Source organism: Petromyzon marinus, chromosome 18 (genome assembly GCF_048934315.1).
Source record: "Petromyzon marinus isolate PM22_M1 ecotype Great Lakes invasive population chromosome 18, UKy_Petmar_22M1.pri1.0, whole genome shotgun sequence".
In the NCBI taxonomy this organism is placed as follows: domain Eukaryota; kingdom Metazoa; phylum Chordata; class Hyperoartia; order Petromyzontiformes; family Petromyzontidae; genus Petromyzon; species Petromyzon marinus.
Window position 1 is genome coordinate 14,326,743 of NC_133684.1, and position 22,606 is coordinate 14,349,348.

The window sequence follows — 22,606 nt, forward strand, 5'->3', positions numbered from 1 at the left end:
GAGGGATGATGGGCTGGGTCAATCACCAACCAGCATTTGAACTCGAGACCCTCCGATGGTGAGCAACTCGCTCTCCCACCGAAGTCGATTTTCTGTTCGCCAGGCTTCAGTGTGGAATACAACCCGCTCAATACACACGTACACTCGTAACATCGAGCTGCGCTCACAATATTATTGTTTACGTTTAGTCCACTGAGATTGTTTCATGATTGTAGGAAATTTTCTAATTCAGGATCAGTGCTGCAATCATTTGACATGGTCTTAAAAGAGCCATTGTGCGTACGTTTTTGTCACAATGATCTTGCAAAGCTGATAAGCCCGAGGAATCGAAGTACCAACCTTTTAAAGTTGCTCATTGTGTAGCCACGAAAACATGTATCAATGGTAACTGTTGTATTGACAACCAAGAGGTACTGGAACGTTGACATAGTCACCATGACTTTATCCTTATAGTTACACTAACTTCCCCTTTTCCACAGACCAAGCACGGACATGTTTGTAATTCAGCCCAGGTGTACTTTTAAAACTGTACAGTCTTACTCTAATAAAGTTCCACATAGCAATACCGGTACCAGATCTCGCTACAAATCAATTTCTGCCACCCGAACACAGATGCCAATCGGTGGCAATCCATAACACCGATCCATTGTTGAAAGACATCAGGCCGGCGTTCCCCATGGTTCGAACAGGAGCTACATGCAGCAACGACTTGCTTACCTGGCTCGTGGGGTTGCACTCATAGTAGCAAAGAGAAGATTTGTTGAGGACGAACAGTCGCTCTTTGTAGTTGAGGGGGGAGAGCTTCTTTTTCTGCTGGGACCTCTTGAGGAGGATCTCGGAGAGAAGACAGTCCGCGCTGCTCCGTCTCACGAATTTCAGAGGATGCTCAGAACTGGCACTCCACGACGCATTTGGTGAATACATAACTCACCATGGGAAGTCGTGTCAAGAGGCGTGGTTGTGAAGTGTAAGGTCAGGTCAGCGTTTTCAACTATCCCGGAATATATTCCCAACTTCAGAGCAACGAAATTGCGTGCCGAATATGAGTGCGGTGTAGTGATCGCTACAATTATCTTGGTGGTCCCTTTCTAACCTCGTGCGCCCCTCGTTTCCCCCCCACCCCACCCCCTAACTGGTCCCTGTGGTTGTTTTGCTTGCTATGAGAAATGGCCGTGGGTGGAGACAGCCTGCAAGAGCTCTGATAAAGCGCTCGCGGAAGTACCGCAGCCCGCCAAGTGCCCGACGTTGCGATCTCACACTGGAAACATACGCGCCGGGTCCCGGCACATGCACGCCGGGTCCCGGCACACCCACGCCGGGTCCCAACACACGCACGCCAGGTCCCGGCACACCCACGCCGGGTCCCGGCACATGCACGCCGGGTCCCGGCACACGCACGCAGGGGCCCGGCACACCCACGCCGGGTCCCAACACACGCACGCCGGGTCCCGGCACACCCACGCCGGGTCCCAACACACGCACGCCGGGTCCCGGCACACGCACGCCAGGTCCCGGCACACGCACGCCGGGTCCAGGCACACGCACTTTCGCACACTGGGTAGCCTGGAGCCCCAAGCGCTTGACATGTGAGCCGCCGAGCCGGTTTTAGAATTGGAGCAGTGGTGCAGAGGTTAGCGGCCTGCCCTACGAAGCTGGACAACCCGCATTCGATTCCCGGCTACGGCTAACGTCGGCGGTTTTTAACCCCTGCAAGATTACCAATGTTATTATATCGCGTGCGTGTTGGAACTTTCCAGAAGGTCTGAACGATAATTGATTACAATTATTAAATACATTCACTTTGTAAAATAAAGTTGTAGGTCGTGTTGAATAAAATGAATTGTGCCGAGATAAAAAAACGCATTTTTATTGATCTGTTTTTCTTACCCCTTTATGAATTTTGACATTGCCAAATAATCCCTTTTATACCAATGCTTAGAACAAAAAGTACTACAACACCCCAATATTCATATTCTTAGTTTTTTCGGTAAAGTCACGTTGAAGGGAAACAACAAAATAATAAAATATATATAAAACAATAAAAAATTCTCACGATGTTTCGACCATAACTCAAACGGTCGTTTGAGTTATGGTCGAAACGTCGTGAGAATTTTTTATATAGAATTTTTTATATATATCTTATTATTTTGTTGTTTCCCTTCAACATGACTTTACCGAAAAAACTAAGAATATGAATTACTGCAGTCACGAAAGCTTTAAATCAAAACACCCCAATAGTTATAACTCTGGTTGATGTGATATGGCGGTGACATAAGATTCACTATAATCGCGATCGTTCACGTTCGTTTTATTATTCTAAATGTTATATTATTCACGAAATATGAAACACCGAACTCAAATCATGACAGTGGTAAATACCTAGCTGTTCACAATTCAGATACGCAGTGCTTTGAAACATGTTTTTCGGGGTGATTGCTGGTTTGATAATTACATGACAGCATTAATATTCTAGTTTGTTTAATTATTGATTCTGCTGTAATCGGCAGAGTACGTGATATGATTCGAGACTGCACTTCATAGGCCAAAGCTCACGAGGCCAATAGTCAAGGCCAGGGTTAAGAGCACTGAAGTCAGTTGAGATCAATGACCCTGAAGGCTGTCACCACACTTCATCATTACCCAGATTTGTTCCCCTCAAATGCATCTCACAAATGTTTAGTTGAAGGAAAAATGCTGCACTGGGTCCGCAGTGTGTGCATTGTGATGAAGTGTGTGCATTCAGTGCAGTGTGACGCAGTGTGCCACAGTGTGTGCACGCTGCGCACAGTGTGTGAGTGTGTGTGCAGTGTGCCAACGTGCAGTGTGCCAACGTGTAGTGTGCCAACGTGCAGTGTGTCACAGTGTGTACAGTGTGCTGCAGTTTGTGCAGTGTGTCACAGTGTGTGCCACAGTGTGCCAACGTGGTGTGCCACAGTGTGTGCAGTGTGCCACAGTGTGTGCACACTGCACACAGTGTGTCAGTGTGGTGCAGTGTGCCAACGTGCAGTGTGCCAACGTGTAGTGTGCCAACGTGCAGTGTCACAGTGTGTGCAGTGTGCCAACGTGTAGTGTGCCAACGTGCAGTGTGTCACAGTGTGTGCAGTGTGCCACAGTGTGTGCCACAGTGTGCCAACGTGGTGTGCCACAGTGTGTGCAGTGTGCCAACGTGTAGTGTGCCAACGTGTAGTGTGCCAACGTGCAGTGTGTCACAGTGTGCAGTGTGCCACAGTGTGTGCAGTGTGTCACAGTGTGTGCACACTGCACACAGTGTGTCACAGTGTGTGCAGTGTGCCACAGTGTGTGCAGTGTGTCACAGTGTGTGCCACAGTGTGCCAACGTGGTGTGCCACAGTGTGTGCAGTGTGCCACATTTCGTGCAGTGTGTCGCAGTGGGTGCATTGTGCAGTGTAATGCAGTTGTGCAGTGTGTGGACGCGTCTCCACTGCCTCTCTGCGCTCACCCGATGCTCTGCTCTAGAGAAAGAGGTATTACTTGAAACGTTAGCCTTCTCTATATTGTTTGCAAGTTAGTGTTCATAAATAAATTCATGATTTGTATATATGTACGCAATTGCACAATATGTACTTTCTAATACACTATACAATCTTGTTCTTCTTGATTTGAAGCTTTCGTGACTGCAGGAATCCATACTCTTGGTGCTTTCGGTAAAGTCACAAAGGTAGAATTTTGTTTATTTTATTTCTACCTACGTGACTTTACCGAAAAAAACAAAGAGTACTATCTATACAATGATGTATATACGTAGTTTTTTTACAGTTTAAAAAAATAAACGTTTTTTTTGGAAAGAGCCTGATAAGCTATGCCGATGACTATCTCTCCTGGCTGTGGTGGTTGCTTGGAGTTTTATTGAAACCCAATCTTGGCCAACCGAGAGCTGATACAATCCCGCCCGGGAGAAGCTGCACAAATTATAAAGCTTCAGCACGAACCACACCTTGCACACAAAACATAAACTCCTTTAAAAAAAGTTGTATTTAAAATTAAACAACGGTTTAATTTTAATTGCACTGAAAAGTGAAAACTATTTGTTTTCAGCCGTCACCAGCTGATCAGAATATTATTCGACATTTGTAACTTAATCATAAAACCGTGGGGCGCTCCTTTAATATTTGTATGCATGAGTTTCTTTAAAATGTTTAAGTTTAATAAAAGTTTATTTGTGTGATACAATGCATGTCAAAATTATTGTCAATCATTAGCAGTAGAAGGGAAAATGTTGATAATTATGTAATTTAAGTTTTCATGAAGTGTAGAACATTTGCAAGTGTTTTGAGTATAATTACAAATTCCGTATTGCTAGCTCTTTCTACTCGTATCCGCGTTGAACTGCTTTTTTTAAGAACAGTTGACCGCAAAGTGATGAAAAGTATACCAAAACCCATAAAACAAATTTCACCTTCCTATGGCAACTTCTATTCTTGGTGAGAGTATATTAGTCGAAGGGAAAATAAGTACATAAATGACATGTAGATATAATTGCGAAATATAGATAATAAACATTTTCTTTGGTTATCCCAACATATAATAAAAGCGTAGTAACTTTGTAACAAATTATTTCGAAGGTATTTGTCAAGTCTTTGTAATTGTAATTATTTTATCTATTATTTATGCATGTTTTTATTTCCCTATCATAATCAAGTTGACATGTGCGTTTCAATTGCTCCAAATACTTATTACTTATGTTAAGTTTTCACTTTTGATAAGTAAAGATTGCTCAAGATTTGCAGAATGGTGAACTTTCTGTTATAATTTCATACTAGGCTTTTTATTATTAATAGGTGATATTCCATATCATGCATATTCTACATTGCCTAGGACCTTACCTTTGTATTTTGAAATCAGATAGCACTTCCGTCATATTGTGAGACTTTAGTTTACAAAGGCACACTAGAAGCTATTTCGTATTATAGTTTGTTCGAACTCTTCACAACCTAAATACTATAATTTTAGCATGGAATAGGTTAGATGATTCCAAAAGTGCTACTAACACATCAAGCCATGTCAACCAACTACGTACCATCATGGCATTGTTATTAGAAATGTGATATTCTAGATTTGAAGCTTTCGTGACTGCAAGGATCCATACTTTCGTTCTATTCGGTAAAGTCACGTAGGTAAAAAAAAATCACGACGTTTCGGCCACAACACAAGTGGCCTTCATCAGGTGAAGGGACCAGACTGTCTCGAGGACAGCGCTGGAGTGAACACAGCCAAGCTCAGACCGCGACCTTTAAGCTTGTGTGAGAGGAATTAAGGTGCCTTGACAAAGGAATTAGCATAAAAATTAGCATTCAATTGGCGGACTTAGCATGGTGAACGGTGTAGAGGGGGTGAACATGTGCAGACCGGTGAGGGGGGGAGTTTACATATTGATGGCGTGAAAAGGGGAATTTAAGCAGCTGCGAAAGTTTGGGATACCACTACTTGAAAAAATATACTGTACCATTGATAATTAGTTTAATGTTTGGTTCGATTCAGAACATCTTTCCAATGGTTGCTTAATTTGTTATGCTATTGAGTAACATTTGTTGATAACTTTCTTTATCAATTCTTAGTCATTGTTGAAGATAAGTGATATTAGACGAGCGCCCCACGGTTTTGTTTTAGCTACAAATGTCGAAAAATATTCTGATCAGCTGGTGACGGCTGAATTTTTGTTTTACTTTTCAGTGCACTTTTCAATAAAACCGTTGTTTAAAAAAAAAATTTAAGGAGTTTAATTGTATTATTTGTAGTCTTTATTTTAACAATGAATTTTTCACAAGGACTATTGTTTGATTGTTTTTAAAAATAGTTTAAGGCTATGGTTAGTATGATGGTGAAGCTGACACTTTTTAACGAGCTCTTATAGCTCAGAACTCCCGTCAGAGTTTTTAGCTGTGCACACTAGATCAATTTGTTTGATTCCATCAGGTATATTGAATGAGGGATGATCGTCTATCCACACCAGCATGTGTAGATGTGGACTTGCACGATTTCGGAACTCGATTCGCCAGCAGTAATCCTTCAATCGACCATTAAACACTTCATGATTATTTGTCAAGAATTACATAAGTGCATTCAATCGAATAATGAAGCGTCGAGTGACTATGACAGCATAATGTTAGATCAATCGTTGTGTGGCATATATACTGAGTTCATTTGGATCTTCATCGGGTCTTTCATCAGCTATTAAGAGTGACTTGCGCATATCAAGGCAATTCAAATTATTGCAACTGAATGTCGCGAAGGATGTTGGTGGTCCTATTGAACTTATTTGTCTGATCAATTCATTCAGCACTGTTTGCCAATATGCAGCTGATCCTCGAAGGTTAAGGTAGAGGTCAAGATCTTCTACTCTAGCTTCTTGTCCTTGAACCTTCTTTTCAGAAGATTAGATGTTAGATTGGATGCTATAATACTCGAACACTGATAGAAGAGGTAGTAGTTTCGTTGAAATTGTGTATCACTACGCATAATTCTGAATTGAAATTAGTCCAATTGAGTGATTCTGACAGCTTTTACTTCTTTTGAGTCCATTGATTCATTTTGGAAGGGGTAGAACCATGCAAACTGTTCAGCTTTTAATTAATGTGCTTCGTTCAGAATGTTGTTGGTTGTTTTACGCCTTATTTCGTGAGTATTATCAGAGACTTCGTATTCATCTTCCACAATTGGCTGATCACAATCTATCGAAGCCATGACTGATGTTTGTACAGGCATCGATTCAACTTGTGCTGCCATATTTTCTTACATTGCCTCTCGTAGATGTGCTGATGAATCTGCTTCTTATCGCATTCCTGGATCGGCAATGTAATGTTTGGTTAACATCTATGAAGTTGATGGTGAATTGAACATTTCTTGATCCTGTTGATCGTCTGCAGATTCGTTCAAGTTCTTAAATTGTGTGACACTCAATTATGCATACTCTGCCATTGCCTATCCATGCATTGTCCCATTGGATGTACTACATCATAATAAACAACTTTTGTAAACACACCAAAGCATTTGATGTGACTGTTTACCTTAAAGAAGGAATAAAAATCGTACAAAAAAAATGTTCCAGGCAGGGTTCGAAGTGTCAACTCCTACGTTGGTATTAACAAAACATTTTTTTTTACAAAAACCTGTTTGCAAAGCACTCGTGGAATAAGGCTTCCATACCAATTATTAATTAATTGATTGATGGCGATTTTGATTCAGGCATGCATTGTGCCTGGATGTCAGTATGTATGCAAAATTTGGGATCGATTGGACAACGGTAACTGGACGACATTTTGATTACAAGATTTGACCACGACATATAATTAAACTTTTTTTCACAACTTCGTTTAACTCACCATCGAGAAGTACGTCAATGATGCCGCGCCTGCTCCCACATCAACGCTGACTTGAATTAATAGGTTATTTTATTCATGCATCTTCAATGTACAACTTTTGTATCTCGTTGACACGGAGCAGGAGCGCCTGCGACACGTGGCGCCTGCTTCTTGGGCAAGCCGATTGCAGAGTTTAGGGACCGCGGCGTTTTTTACCACCACAAATATATAATTAATAAGTCGTCCATACAAAACGTTAATTGCTTTCAAGGAGCCAATTAATTCATTATTTGATGCCGATTTTGATACAGGCATGCATTGTCACCGGATCTGAGTACGTGTGCAAAATTAGGGATTGATTGGACAACGGGAAGTGGACGAAATGTAGATTACAAGATTTGACGATTTGACCACGACACAGGAGTCAAGTTAAGTAAAACCGTTGAAAAACGTGGACAACTCATGAAGACATTTGTATCGTCGCCATTCGACCCTGATCTCAATTCTACAGGTAACAAGAGAGTGCATGCGGCGAAATATATCAATAATACAATAGCCACTTTTATATATAGTGCCAATAAAAAGTGTGAACCCCTTAGAATTTTCACACATTTCAAACTTAAAATGATATTAGATCTCAATTTAAGTCCTAATAAAATATATTTTTTAAATTATCCGATTAAACAAATGAACAAAAACACTCTTTCAACATTTATTCATCCGCAAATGATTCGACATTCAATAACCATGTGTGCAAAAAGTTTGTGAACCTTTAGATTGAGTAGCTGGAGACACCCGTGAGCAGCAATGACTGCAACTAAACGTTTCCTGGAACCGTTGGTCATTCTCTCACATCGGATTTGAGGAATTTTGGCCCATTCCTCCTTACAGAACTCCTTTAACTCGGTGATATTTGAGGGTTGCCTTTCATGGACAGCACCTTTCAGGTCCTGCCACAACATTTCGATGGGGTTTAGGTCCGGACTTTGACGAGGCCATTGTAAAATGTGGAATTTCTTCTTCTGCAGCCATTCTTTTTTAGATCTGCTTGTATGTTTAGGATCATTGTCTTGCAGCAAGACCCACTTTCGGTTCAGCTTCAGCTCACGGCCTGACATTCTCCTCTAGCATATTCTGATACAATGCAGAATTCATGGTTTTGTCAATGTTGGCAAGCCGTCCAGGTCCTGAGGCAGCTAAGCAGCCCCAAACCACATTCCCACCACCATGCTTGGCGGTTGGGATGATATTTTTGCTGTTCGAAGGCAGTATTTGGTTTTCACGAAACATAACGTTTCTCAAACAATAACAAATTCTCACGACGATGACCGTTTGAGTTATGGTCGAAACGTCGTGAGAATTTGTTATTGTTTTATATATATTGTTATTTTGTTGTTTCTCTTCAACGTGACTTTACCGAAAAAACTAAGAATATGAATTACTGCAGTCACGAAAGCTTTAAATCAAAATATAACGTTTCTCTTTTAGGCCAAAAAGTTATTTTCCTCATCTGTCCAGAGAATATTGTTCCAGAAGTGTTGTGGATCATCTATGTGCTATTTGGCGAACTTCAGACAGGCAGCAACGTTCTTTTTGGAGAGCAGTGGTTTTCTCCTTGCTATCATTCCATGAACACCATTCGTGTTCATTATTTTTCTGATAGTTAAGTCATGTACACTCCCATTAGCCAAGGCGAAAATGGCCTGAGGATCATTATACAGCGTTATAGGATGCAATTTGCATGAATGACGCAATATAAAATGAAGGTACTGTATTATTATTCCTTCTTTCAAGACCAACTAATGCTAAAGACCGTCCGGCATGGCGTGGGCTTGTTGCGGCCTTATGCTCCACTGGGAGCGAAGTGGAGTAACTATTATTCCTTCTCGCCCTCCTCATCTCTCCCTGCTGCTGCTCATCTTGCGCCGTGCCCTCCTCTTTGTCCGTCTTGAGGACTTTTGCTCCAGCATCCTTTCGTTCCCTTTCGTCTTTCTCCCCACGTGACATCCCTGGCTCTACTCCCCGTACTGTGCCATGGGTACAATGTGTTCCTCTCTACAAACGTCAGAGTTGTGCAAAAAAAGAAACACTCCTGTCCTTATATCCTGAGCCCTTGAAACATAACCAAACCAACATATTCAAGGCAGCCATATTCCTCAATCACGGCAAAACAATTACAGATAGACAATCCTTGTTTATTATATTTGACTATGAACAAAAATGTGTAAAGGCAAAAGCGCAACAAAATTAAATCACCAAAAATGAACAGATATACAGCATAGCCACTACTTTTAAATGTATCCGTTTACCCACCAACCTCACTGGTTCTAAAAACCGACCTCCTTATTGTGCTATTGGTATCATGTTGTGATATAAAGTCCCCATTCTGAAGCCTCACGGTGCAGCCCTTGCATATACAGAAGGGCCCACAAAAGCAGATAACACGCGACCTCCGAGGACCCTCGAAGTGACCTCCGGTACACACAACTAGAGGGCAGCACTTCCCCACTCACACGGGAACTCTCCTTTGAACAAAATTAAGTGCAGGTGTGATGTGATGTGGATTTTTGCAGTCACTGCTGACTGGGCCGCGAGACCATCAAGCCTATCGGCATGAGAACAAGGTTTTGATAGCATGCGGCTGGCTGCCTGGATTCGAACCCGGGGTCTCAGCGGTTGCCAACTCAGCGCTTTCACAAACGATAACCTTAAAATGTTTACTTGTTTTAAAATGACATAATAGGTCAAGCACGACGCTCATGCCAGAGATGCCTTCAGGAGTCAAAGTAGACCGAGGTGAAATTGCATGTGCAAATGACATAAAAATTCGGTCTACATAATTATAATGCTCTCATATAACTCGAGTTATAAACTACAGCATGAACACTGTACATTAATGTTCAAGCTATAATAGGAGCACCAAGCAGGAAACTATGGTGTATGAAAACAACACGTTCACAAGCATACGTAAACAGCATACCCATATAAAGTACCCATATACAGCATAACCAATACGTTTGCATTACGGTGGCTCACATCTCCAAACATATTTACAATCAATCCTCATGTAGCCAACCAACATTTGGAGGCATTGGCGGTACACCGGTGCAGCATAACACAGCGAGGTCCTCATAAAACATTCTGACAATGTCCATGATGCCCTTGAGTGAGCTGCAGACTTACAATCTGAAGTTACCTTTGATTCAGCAGCTGCTTTCCCATTCGAACGTGTGGCGACACCATGAGTCGTAATCGTTTTATGCCACAGTCCTCCAAGAAATTATTCCGGAAATGAATCGAGGAACCGTCCGACCAAGTCTAGGGCACGAGGAGTCAAATCTGCCTTTGGAACAGGGAGCAGCCAATCTTCGTCAGGCTGGGTGCTGCAAATGGCAACAGGCTGTGAAGCTTCGTGTTCAGCTGCTCATGACGTTCATCTTCCGACTGCTTCGACATCACGAGAACCGCTTTTGACACACCAGCCTGCAAGGTTTCCTGACCCGAGGTTGCAAATTTCAGGAAAATAAAAAAATGCTTTATTTTTTTATTTTCCTGAAATAAAAAAATGCTTTATTTTTTTATACCACGCACCACCACCGGTGTACTGACAATACGTTCAAATATTCACATTCCACACACCCAGCCACCACACATGCCAGCACAAATCCCTATTTTTGTAATCCACGGGCCAGAGCAGAAATACCGCTCAAGGTAGTGAAGCTTAAGTCACTACAATTTACATCATGAGACCTTTGCTAGTAGCAAAATATAATAGGTTTTTTACCCTTTTATCTGACAACAAAACTGACACCTTTTTTTACAAGTGATCATGTTTGCATTGACCACAATACCTGCGGTCAAAATGCAAACCAAAAACAGCACTGATAATGTATGCATTGTTCTTTAAATTGATTGGTCCACACCAGAGACAGCTTTTGTTAGAGCCCAGTCTCATATGGTGTTAGACCAGATGACGCCAAAAGGCACACAACTCAAAAACAATGCACCATCAGAGTATTGAGAGCTCGGGGTAAGCATTTACATCATGAGACCTTCTTTGCCAGGAGCAAAATATGATAATAGTTTTTTTACCCTTTTATCTGGCAACAAAACTGACACCTTTTTTAACAAGGGATCATGTTTGCATATTGACCGCAGGTATAAGAGTGGATTACTTTATAACACACTCATTTTCATTGGTTGTCACAATTCAGTACTAATGGCCACATCAAGATATTGGAATCTGCAAAAGCTATGCCACCTCAGGTAGTACCTAAAAGTGAAATATCTGGTCTGGGCTCCTTGACCCACTGTGGAACTGTCAAGAAAACATGATTGAGACAATTCTTCTAAAAATCTTTACATTGTCGTTTTTGCAAACCGGTATCCCTCGATTTAAGAACGTTTAGTTTACGAAATTTCGCGTTAACACAATTGACAAATTACGGACTATTTCAGATTGACTAAATCGATCTTCCCACGAGCGAAATTTCACTACAGCACGCATCAGCCATCCACGACAGCGTCACGGTGTCGTTGCAGTGCAACAGTAACGCCTACACATCGCCTTGCCAGTCATTCCAACATGCAACAGATCGTTTCGGAATTTCCATGAAAACTGTAATTTTTTTGTGTTTAATGAATTATTATTCAATTGTTTTCATATTCATGTTCTTTATTATTTTTGTACTGAGAAAAGTGATATAGGTGTCATTTTTTAGGCTGGCAGTAGAGCTGGACTGACTGCCTGATACACATCCCTAAGTTTTATTATTAAATTAATGAGAAAAGCCATTCCGATTTATGAAATTTCGTTTTACGTGCGAATGTTGAAGAACGCATCCCTTTCGTAAATCGAGGGATACCCATACATAAAATGTACACCTGGTTCAGAGGATGTCTCATTGCATGGACAGCACTCGAAGTACCTACTCATTCGAGTGTACTTTTAGAGAGATGAATATGTATACAATAGCCCACTCTGAATAAAATTAAATTCCTTTTTCTTTTTAAAAACTTACATCACAACATCACCACCGGCAGATGATGTGACCACGACTTCAAACCTACACGACTGATACTCAGACACGCAAGCTCTTGTCTGTGGAGATGGACACTGTAGGTTTCGAGAGGTTTTGCGCTTGTTGACTTTATCGACTGTCATATCTCCCTATATACACACTTGAAATGTCTACTTGTCCATTTAAACGCAAGTGCAATCATCACCCCGGTACCATTTGAATGTTTCTATAATTAATTATACTATGAATGGTTTTAAAGGTACAAATTTATTTGCCAATTCGTATTACAATGTGTTCAATGCGGTATACAGTAGACTTTTGATTATCCACGCTAGTGACGGGCAGGACGGTCGCGGATAATAATTCAAAATCGCGGATAATCCAAAAACATCTATTGTCTCCGGATCTCTATGCCAAAAACCACTAATGTAGGGGTATAAGTTATGTTTAAATTAAGAAATTTGTTAATAAGCAAAACAAAAAATTTGAGAGAATAACCGACCGATCGATATGTGTGCTCTGCCCATGAAGTGAATGATAACAGAGCAACACCAATCAACATCCAACTCTGCCCACTGTTGTAAAGATCTGCAACTGCTGTACTGTCGAGGCGATCTCATGGATTTTGCATTAACCGGAGCAATATATTTGTTCGGTTTAAGCACATTACTTGTAATAAACATTTCCAAGAATAACAATGTATAATTGTTTTTAGATTATTAACTTGGGCTTAATTTACGTCAACATCTATGGTGCGAGGTTAATCCGCAAATTGGATAAACTGCAAGTGGATAATCGAGAGTCTACTGTATGTATACATTTTATTCAGAGAACCTGAAGAAAACCCACGCAGAACAGGACAGAATACAAACCCCACATAGACGGGCGCCGCCCGAATTGGGAATCAAACATAGGCCGTTCTTGCTGCGGGGAATGAGTGTTAACACTGCGCCACCCTGCTGCGCAGGTCACGGAAAAGGATTTGTTCATTACCACTTACTCAGAAAGTAGTATTTCACAAGATGATTTCTAGCAAGATCTGTGCAGTCGTTCTTCGGCTAGTGATGGCACGTTTGAGACCAAGCCGTCTCGGATTGCAGTGTGGGACGTCTAAACAGAGCGGCTATGGTGGTCAGTTATTCCCACTGGATACGAGGCTTGCACGCGGGGACGATGACGCAAACACATCTTCCGCACCCTCATCTTCCTCCAGGATGGAGTCTGGAAGACAACAGGAATTGCACTCAACACATTTTATACAAATCAACATTGAACGAAGAAAACCATTTGTTCAGCTCAGTCTATCAAGATTATCTCATTGGTAGGTGGCCAAAGTCAGAGCACTGAGCTGCACCGATGGCGGTGATTTGCCAGCATTGATTCAAGCGAGCCAAACTTTGCTGATGAGTCGGGCTTGCTTAAAACAATGCTGGCTAACTGGAAGATGTTTATAGGCAAGGACGCTTTCTGCTAAGATACACATCCTACTTTGATGCAGAACTATTCGGAACTCAAACGCAACAATCGCTCGCGTCGTTGTTTGAGAATATTTAAGTAACAAGGTGAGTAGAAAATTACACTTTCTCTAGATATACACCCCTTTCTTGTAAACATAAATATATATGTACAGTGAGGGAAAAAAGTATTTGATCCCCTGCTGATTTTGTATGTTTGCCCACTGACAAAGAAATGGTCAGTCTATAATTTTAATGGTAGGTTTATATGAACAGTGAGAGACAGAATAACAACAACAAAATCCAGAAAAACGCATGTCAAAAATGTTAAATTGATTTGCATTTTAATGAGGGAAATATGTATTTGACCCCATCTCAATCAGAAAGATTTCTGGCTCCCAGGTGTCTTTTATACAGGTAACAAGCTGAGATTAGGAGCACACTCTTAAAGGGAGTGCTCCGAATCTCAGCTTGTTACCTGTATAAAAGGCACCTGTCCACAGAAGCAATAAATCAATCAGATTCCAAACTCCCCACCATGGCCGAGACCAAATAGCTCTCCAAGGATGTCAGGGACAAGATTGTAGACCTACACAAGGCTGGAATGAGCTACAAGACCATTGCCAAGCAGCTTGGTGAGAAGGTGACAACAGTTGGTGCGATTATTCACTAATGGAAGACACGCAAAAGAACTGTCAATCTCCCTCGGCCTGGGGCTCCATGCAAGATCTCACCTCGTGGAGTTGCAATGATCATGAGAACGGTGAGGAATCAGCCCAGAACTACACGGGACGATCTTGTCAATGATCTCAAGGCAGCTGGGACCATAGTCACCAAGAAAACAATTGGTAACACACTACGCCGTGAAGGACTGAAATCCTGCAGCGCCTGCAAGGTCCCTCTGCTCAAGAAAGCAAATAAACATGCCCGTCTGATGTTTGCCAATGAACATCTGAATGATTCAGATGACAACTGGGTGAAAATAGAGCTCTTTGGCATCAACTCAACTCGCCGTGTTTGGAGGAGGAGGAATGCTGCCAATGACCCCAAGAACACCATCCACACCGTCAAACATGGAGGTGGAAACATTATGTTTTGGGGGTGTTTTTTCTGCTAAGGGGACAGGACAACTTCACTGCATCAAATGGACGATGGACGGGGCCATGTACCGTCAAATCTTGGGTGAGAACCTCCTTCTCTCAGCCAGGGCATTGAAAATGGGTCGTGGATGGGTATTCCAGCATGACAATGACCCAAAACACACGGCCAAGGCAACAAAGGAGTGGCTCAAGAAGAAGCACATTCAGGTCCTGGAGTGGCCTAGCCAGTCTCCAGACCTTAATCCCATAGAAAATCTGTGGAGGGAGCTGAAGATTCGAGTTGCCAAACGTCAGCCTCGAAACCTTAATGACTTGTAGGAGATCTGCAAAGAGGAGTGGGACAAAATCCCTCCTGAGATGTGTGCAAACCTGGTGGCCAACTACAAGAAAGGCCTGACCTCTGTGATTGCCACAACAAGGGTTTTGCCACCAAGTACTAAGTCATATTTTGCAGAGGGGTCAATACTTATTTCCCTCGTTAAAATGCAAATCAATATATAACATTTTTGACATGCGTTTTTCTGGATTTTTTTGTTGTTATTCTGTCTCTCACTGTTCAAATACACCTACCATTAAAATTATAGACTGATCATTTCTGTGTCAGTGGGCAAACGTACAGAATCAGCAGGGGATCAAATACTTTTTTTCCCTCACTGTACATGGAAGTGTCGTTAAAGCAGAAGCAGCGCCGCCTGACCTTGCTTCTGGGGCTGCCTGGGCATTCCGTTGTCGCTGTCCAAGCTGCCCGAGCTGCCCGGGCGCACGAGCTCCTCCTTCATCTTCTCCAGCAGCTGCTTAACCCTGGTGCGTTTCTCCTCACTGCTGCAGGTCAAGTAGGCAGGCGTCCCCTTGATCACCAATGCCCGCTTGTTGTAGCCCAACCAGTAAGCAATGTCAAAGAGTGCGTCCGTCTCGTATTGCAAGGTGAAGCGGAGGCCGGGGAGCGGGATGTCCTTGGCATAGCCCTCCTTGGAACTGAAGAAATCTTTGACAATGTTCTCCAGGCTGACCTGTTGATCAAGAATGGAAAAACATATATATACTAGCCTTTTGCCCGTCCAAGGACGGGTGTATTTCAGTAAATCTGAAACTTGCAAGCGAAAAGCAGACCTCAACGTGAAATCAATTGCATCAATTTGTGTGCAATTTGTAAGGCCGCGGTGACACAGACTTATTTCATTTAAAGGTTATAATCCCTTGTTCATCATGACATCCTTTTTACTTCTATGTCTCAATAGCATTACGGAGATCGCATGACGTGAGGGTTCTGCTTTTGCAGTGAGGGTTGTAAGTTGAGGCTGAGGAGGGGGTAAGAGGCGCCTCACCCCCCCCCATGTGGAGTGACGTCACCCTCTAAATATTAATGGGGGGGGGGTGTCCATTTGAAAGACGTCACCTCTTCATGATTATTAATGAGGGGGGCTGTTCGATGTGGAGTGACATCACACGCGGGACACACAGACATTCTTGGCTCACTATAGTAGTAAATACACACACACATATCCTTCATAAATAAAAATAATACTTTATTTTCCCAGGAAAGCCACGAGTCCAAACATTTTTTTTTTCCAGAGGGTCCTGTGGCATTTGGATGTTTGGTTAACATCAATGGCATAGTGATGTGTGTGGTTGCAGCTGTGGGAAGAAACCGGAGAACCCGGAGGAAACCCACGCCGAACAGGTGGAGAACACAGAGAAAGGTGCCGAATCAGGAATCATACCCAGGTTCTTCCTGCTGTGAGGCACGAGTGTTACCACTGCACTACCTACCCTGCCATCCAAGAAGTTGAAAAGTCTAAAGTCAATACTTACATTGCAATACAGAACCATAATACAAATATAATGTTGTGTTGTATAACTGAATTGCCTGCTTCTTGTATGCAGCAAGCAAAAACAAATGGACTGCAATGTTTATAGGCAAGGACTGGTTTAGACATTCAGTGTCTCATCAGCAGTCAGGCTTGCTTGAACCAATGCTGGTGAACTGCTAAGCGTTTATAGGCAAGGACCCTTCCCAACATAATGAGTCCGAGTTGGACGTAAGCTACATCATATACAAAACAGAGCAGGAGCCGACATACCTCGAACACATAGCTCTCTCCAGAGATGGACGCGATGACATTGTCCATGGCTTTGATCAGCTGGTGGCGCATATTAGGGTGCCGTGTGTTGAGCAGCACGGCAAAGTCCTGATCTGAAAAGGCGCGGGTTACAAACTCCACGTGTAAACGCATTTGCTTTCACAGCACAGGGCAGCACGAATGCATTGAGACTCGTGCCGAACACCTGCGAAGGTGCGTCGTCACGTTCTCGCCCCGATGACGCCCATATTTCATTGTACACAGCGTCGGTGGTGAAAATGGTATCTCGCATTCACTGAAGGAATCACAGACAAGTGGGAAGGCAGCGAGACAGTGAGCCGGCACCAACACTTTCCCCAAGGTCTGCAGTCCTCAGTGAAGATGTTTTAAAACCGATTAATGAGTGTTTACAAGTGGAACGAACATAATTGCTAGGTTCTATTCAACCCCTGGTTGGGGGAGGACTCATCATCCCGTCAGTCAATAAAATGATTCCCACTTCATGGGAAAGTCAAAAGTGGTTGTCTTATGGTTTTAATTGCCCTTGCTATAGGAATGTGGAATTTACACCAATGGCTCAGGGTTGTAAACAGGATATGAACGCTGCCTGAATGCTCACATAAGCAGGAGATCATTCCAACTTTGACTATTCACAGTATTAAAGATAAGAAAACATGCATATTATGACAATGCTACTGATCTGTGATTTTGCTTATCCACAAAGCCTTAACAGACTTTTGAAGATCGGAAGGGTTGAAGATCGGAAGGGTAGACGAAAGGGTGGGTGGTCAGCAGCACGCCCGGCCGCCTTTGTCTCCCCAGTGGCGATGTTTACACACGGCACCAAGTTCTCATTTAAGGCCAAGTCGACCTAGGGGAGGCCCATGACCGGTTCAGATAATCGTCACTGGTGTTGGGCCGTGAGCGGGAATCGAACTCGGGTGGCCGGGTTCATAGCGCAGCACAGTGTGAACCGCTCGCTACGCCGCCACTCCCCTACTGTACACACGCACAGCACCGCTCACCTTCAGGTGTGCCGTGACGCATGGCCTTCACGGTGATGAAGAACGCGAGGGGTTTGCTTGTGATGGCCTCGCGGTACTGCGTGTACTCCGGGAGCGAGCGAGTCACGTACTTTCTGCAGGACGCACAACACGCAGGCAATGTAGCGTGTGCGCGGGACGATCCACCCGAGTTGTTTAGCATTTTATAAGCAGTGTAAAAAAAATCAGACGAATCTTCATAACGTTCATTTGTATTTGTATTAATTATTATTACTACTACGTGTGTTTACCCAGGAAAGTCTCACCAAGTCTCAAGACTTTATTTTTTCCTGCCAGGTTTTCAGAAGAGCACCAATGTTGCTGCTGCGTGTGATCCCAATTGAGGAATTTGCAGGTAAAATGTTCAGCATTGGAATATCTTGGCGAATATCAGCAATATTGTATGTATTTATTATATGTTGGCTTTCACAATCAATATTCTGATTCATTAATGGTTTATTTGTATAAGGTTGTATGTAAAAATGTGCATTGTATACCCTCCCCCACCCTAAACAGCCAATTACTAAAAGTGTTACATGCATTTGGGACATGTTTTATTGAGGTGACATGCGTTTCTTTGTTCAGCCCATCCACTATTTGTGTAACTGCTATAACTCAGCCAACCGAACTCTTTGGCCAAGTTATGGCTTTCCTGAGTAAATAAAGCGTAAAAATAATAACAAACGTGTTTTCTGTAAAGATGTTGCTATCTTTTGAACACAAATTGAGGAATGGCCTTTCATTTAAAATAATATTCTATTATATATTCTAATTCTAAACAATATTTCTATATACAGTGCCGGCACTTCTCAGAACACTAAACATGTGTACCGACACTTTGAAATACGTTTTAGCCTTAAGAACCACACTTTATATACACATAGATAGCATACACCTCAGATTAGCACGGTTGGCTACGTACGGTGCGAAAGAAGGTCAACACACATAAAACTATTATTTTTTATTTTACAAGGTAAGACTCACTGGGCTATAAAGCTCCTTTTCAAAAGTGACCTGGCCACAAAAGATAGCTCAACTAAGTGGCTTAACATATGGACATTTAAAGCAGTCTAATACTCCAAACATATGATTCTAAATGTGGAGGAAAAAGCCAGAGGACCCGGAGAAAATTCACACGATCACAGTGAGAACATGCAATCTCCAAATATACAAGCATCAGGGTCGGGATTGAACCCATGCCCTCCCGTTTACCAGGTGAGGTAGTTAACATCTCGCCACCATGGCACCCTTACATACAACATGCATACACACACAGGGAGTAGACCACTCTGTGCTGGTGTTACGGTCCAAATCTGCCAAATTATAAAGTTACTTGCAAACTATTAAATTGGGATTAAAGCAATCATCACCCCCTACTTGGAGATGAATGCCCAATTTCAGGCCTGTGCCGAGTCACCATGTGCACACAGGGCCAGCTGACACTTGGTGTGAACTTTCAAACGTTCGACACCAGATGCAAGTCACTTATCGCGTGTAAAGCGCTCAAAGATGCCCTGGAGTAACGGAGGGGAATTCTCATCAAGAACAAATCATGACTATTGTTATACACTACACGGCGAAACGATAGCTGGCCGACCACTTTGCTTGCCCATATGCGTGACGTGTACGACGGCTTTGCTGCGGGGAGGTTGTCGGGAAGTGGCGGCTCCTGCTCACCTGGGCAGGTAGTTGACGAGTGTGTGGTGCTGGCCGTCCATGCTGAAGCCCCCGTCGCTGATGAGCATGAAGCCACCGGGACCTTCCGTGTTGACCGTCAACACCCGGCCGGGTCCCTCCTTGAAGTCGTCGGCCATGAGCGCGAGGAAGTTACGCAGGGGCAGGATGCCCACCTGGCAGTTGCATGTGGAGTTGGTGGGTAGCACGGCCGAGCTGCTGGACAGCACCGAGAAGCTGCGGTACTCGCGCGGGAGCCGCAGCACAATGGGGACGCCTGAGGAGACGCTGCCTGACAGGTCCTCCGAGTAGCTCCGCGTCCAGCGCTTATCCAACGAGAACCTCTTCCTCTCGGGCAGCTGCACGCTCGTTCGCTTCATCATGTTGGGAATTGAGCTGTGGTCCTGCTGCTGCTGAAGAAGGGCCAGGTTATGAACCGAGCCTGGGTCTGCTTGTGCTGTGGATGGGATTCTGTCGAGGACACGGGGAGGATGAGAATATCCGTGTGCAATGTAAAAACTAGTGATGATGCACCATGCTTATGATTCTTATGGCCACTGAAACCATAACCTGTCACCTCAACAATGCCATCAATATTACCACCTTAAACACCATCACAACACCTTCCACATTACCACAATCACAACACCAACAATATTACCACCACTAATATTACCAATATCACAGCACTAGAAACTACGCAACAGCCGAATACACAAAGACAACTATAGCATCAATAATGACCTGTGCACAGCCTTGAACCACAGGTGGAAATTATACGTTCCTATGCGTTCCTATGGCGGTGAGTCTTGCGTAGGCGAGCCTTTCCATAGACAAGACAAAGATCCCCCGTGTAGCCTTAACATACTTTTTGGCCAAGTGCCGTTAGCGAGTACCTATGGAGGCCGGCATGGCACACGAGGGGGTGGGTAGCCAACACCACGCCCGGCCGCCTTTGTCTCCCTAGTGGCGATGTTTACACACCGCACTAGGGACTCATTTGAGGCTGAGTCGACCTATGGGAGGCCCTCAGACCGGTTCAGATAATCGTCACCGGCGATGGCCGTGACCGGGAATCGAACTCGGGTCGCCAGGTTCATAGCGCCACCGCACTAACCACTACGCCACCGCTCCCCACTATCCATAGGAACGTCCCAAAGCAACCACCATCTATTGACCTTGCGGGTAAATGGTTTCCAAATGCCACTTAAACGGCGTGTTCGACTTCACTGGGTCTCATCAGCAGTTATATTCGTGTAGGGTAACAGTCGCTTGTTGGAGGGCTCGACTCAGCGCATTGACTCCGCGTTGGAGGGGGAGGTCGACCCACCCTCACCAGAGCGATGTTGGGACTTGGCAACTGCCGGCTAACACGGCCACGCAGGTTCCATCACCACCTCACGGCACGAAGCGAGCTCTCGCGGCGCAACACAAACGCCGATGGCCACCCATCCGGGTCAAACCCGGGAGACGACAACTGTGGCGTGAGGCGATCGCCGCTGGGTTCTTACCACGGGTACGGCTCCTTGTTCGTCCAGCCTCGCGGCTCAAGGTTTCTTGTGGCTCTGAGCGCCTCCTTCCTGCCCCGCGACGTTTTTACCTTGCGCCTCCACGCAGCACGGGTGGGTTTCCGCCTCTCCCTCTCCGAGCCGGGAGCCCCACCCCCCCTTCCCCCCACCCCCCACCCCCCACCCCTTCCCCCCACCCCCCACCCTTCCCCCCACCCCCCACCCTTCCCCCCACCCCCCATCCTTCCCCCCACCCCCCACCCTTCCCCCCACCCCCCACCCTTCCCCCCACCCCCCACCCTTCCCCCCACCCCCCACCCTTCCCCCCACCCTCCCCCCCTTCCCCCCACCCTCCCACCCTTCCCCCCTTCCCCCCAGCCTTCCCCCCCACCCCCCCTTCCCCCCACCCCCCCTTCCCCCCACCCTTCCCCCCACCCTTCCCCCCCCTTTCCCCCCTTCCCCCCACCCTTCCCCCCTTCCCCCCACCCTTCCCCCCTTCCCCCCCACCCCACCCTTCTCCCTCTTCCCCCCCTCCTCCCTTCCCCCCCCTCCTCCCCCTTCCCTCCCCCCTCTTCATCCCCCTCCTCCTCATCCCCCCTCCCCCAACAGCTGCGATGAACGCCGCGCCTGTGTTGACACACTTGAGGCTGGATGTTTGCGTCGGTGCCGTCACGCCTCAACGGACCGCCAGGCTGACGACACGAAGCGGGCGGTGGGGCCGTGTGGCTGTTGTTGTGGTTAGCGCGCTCACGGCCCAACGCCCCAAAGGTCGACTCGGCCCCAAAGGTCGACTCGGCCTCAAATGAGCACCTGGAATGCTATTGCCAATAAACTGCAACTTGAATCACTACTTATGAGATCTTCACTCAAAACTGCTCTAGAGGAGTTGTACACCCCTAGCTGCCACTGCTATTCAGTGGCCTAAAATAAAATAAAATGTTTCACTCCGGATGACCGCTGCAAAGTATTATCTGTATTTTGATTTCGTGTGCTGATCTTAAAGGTGCATTGAAAAAGTTGATACTTCCGACTGATGCTCCTGCTGTTGTGGAGTGACTCATGTAGCTGGCTGGCTGCAGGGTTTGGTCGTAAATGTTGTTTACGTCGTTTATTGTGAAAATTTGGTCACAGTTCCTATGATCACTGTTACATTGCTTTTATGGCTTTATTTTGGTGATTTCGAAACGTTTTTTGGTTTGGACATGTTTGTTTGTTGTAGTACGGAGTTAGACTGATGGCCTTAATCTAAGTTGTCTTGTGGTTGTTGTTATTGTTTGACTTGCATCTCACTGGGATTTTTGCACACAGCATTGGTGTACGGTGCTTTTTCTCGAATATTCTGCTGTTTTTTCCTGGATTTTCTGTTTGCACAGTCACATAGTCACTTTAAGATGTTTTTTTGTTCAT

The 22,606-nt window shown here is 44.5% G+C and overlaps 2 protein-coding genes across 3 annotated transcripts in view; both read right to left on the reverse strand.

Moving 5' to 3' along the window:
* Nucleotides 1-7,521, reverse strand: part of LOC116943693 (tyrosine-protein kinase Tec-like) — a 74,854-nt gene extending 67,333 nt beyond the window's left edge. The window contains exon 1 of one of the 2 annotated variants that reach the window (XM_032956783.2): nucleotides 7,340-7,521. In XM_032956783.2, coding sequence (XP_032812674.1) covers nucleotides 7,340-7,342 — 3 coding nt within the window. In that variant the 5' untranslated portion in view covers nucleotides 7,343-7,521. Of the gene's footprint in view, nucleotides 1-717; nucleotides 1,127-7,339 lie in introns of those variants that run through there. The other variant, XM_032956782.2, reaches the window with a different exon arrangement.
* Nucleotides 7,522-9,492: 1,971 nt separating this feature from the next.
* MEDAG (mesenteric estrogen dependent adipogenesis) lies at nucleotides 9,493-21,349 on the reverse strand. Its single transcript, XM_032956784.2, has 6 exons — nucleotides 21,203-21,349; nucleotides 19,695-20,162; nucleotides 18,000-18,112; nucleotides 16,975-17,087; nucleotides 15,591-15,903; nucleotides 9,493-13,560 (listed from the first exon to the last, which is right to left on the reverse strand). The coding sequence occupies exons 2-6, from the start codon at nucleotides 20,072-20,074 to the stop codon at nucleotides 13,472-13,474; spliced, it is 1,008 nt and encodes a 335-aa protein (XP_032812675.2). The 5' UTR covers nucleotides 20,075-20,162; nucleotides 21,203-21,349; the 3' UTR covers nucleotides 9,493-13,471.
* Nucleotides 21,350-22,606: the final 1,257 nt, after the last annotated feature.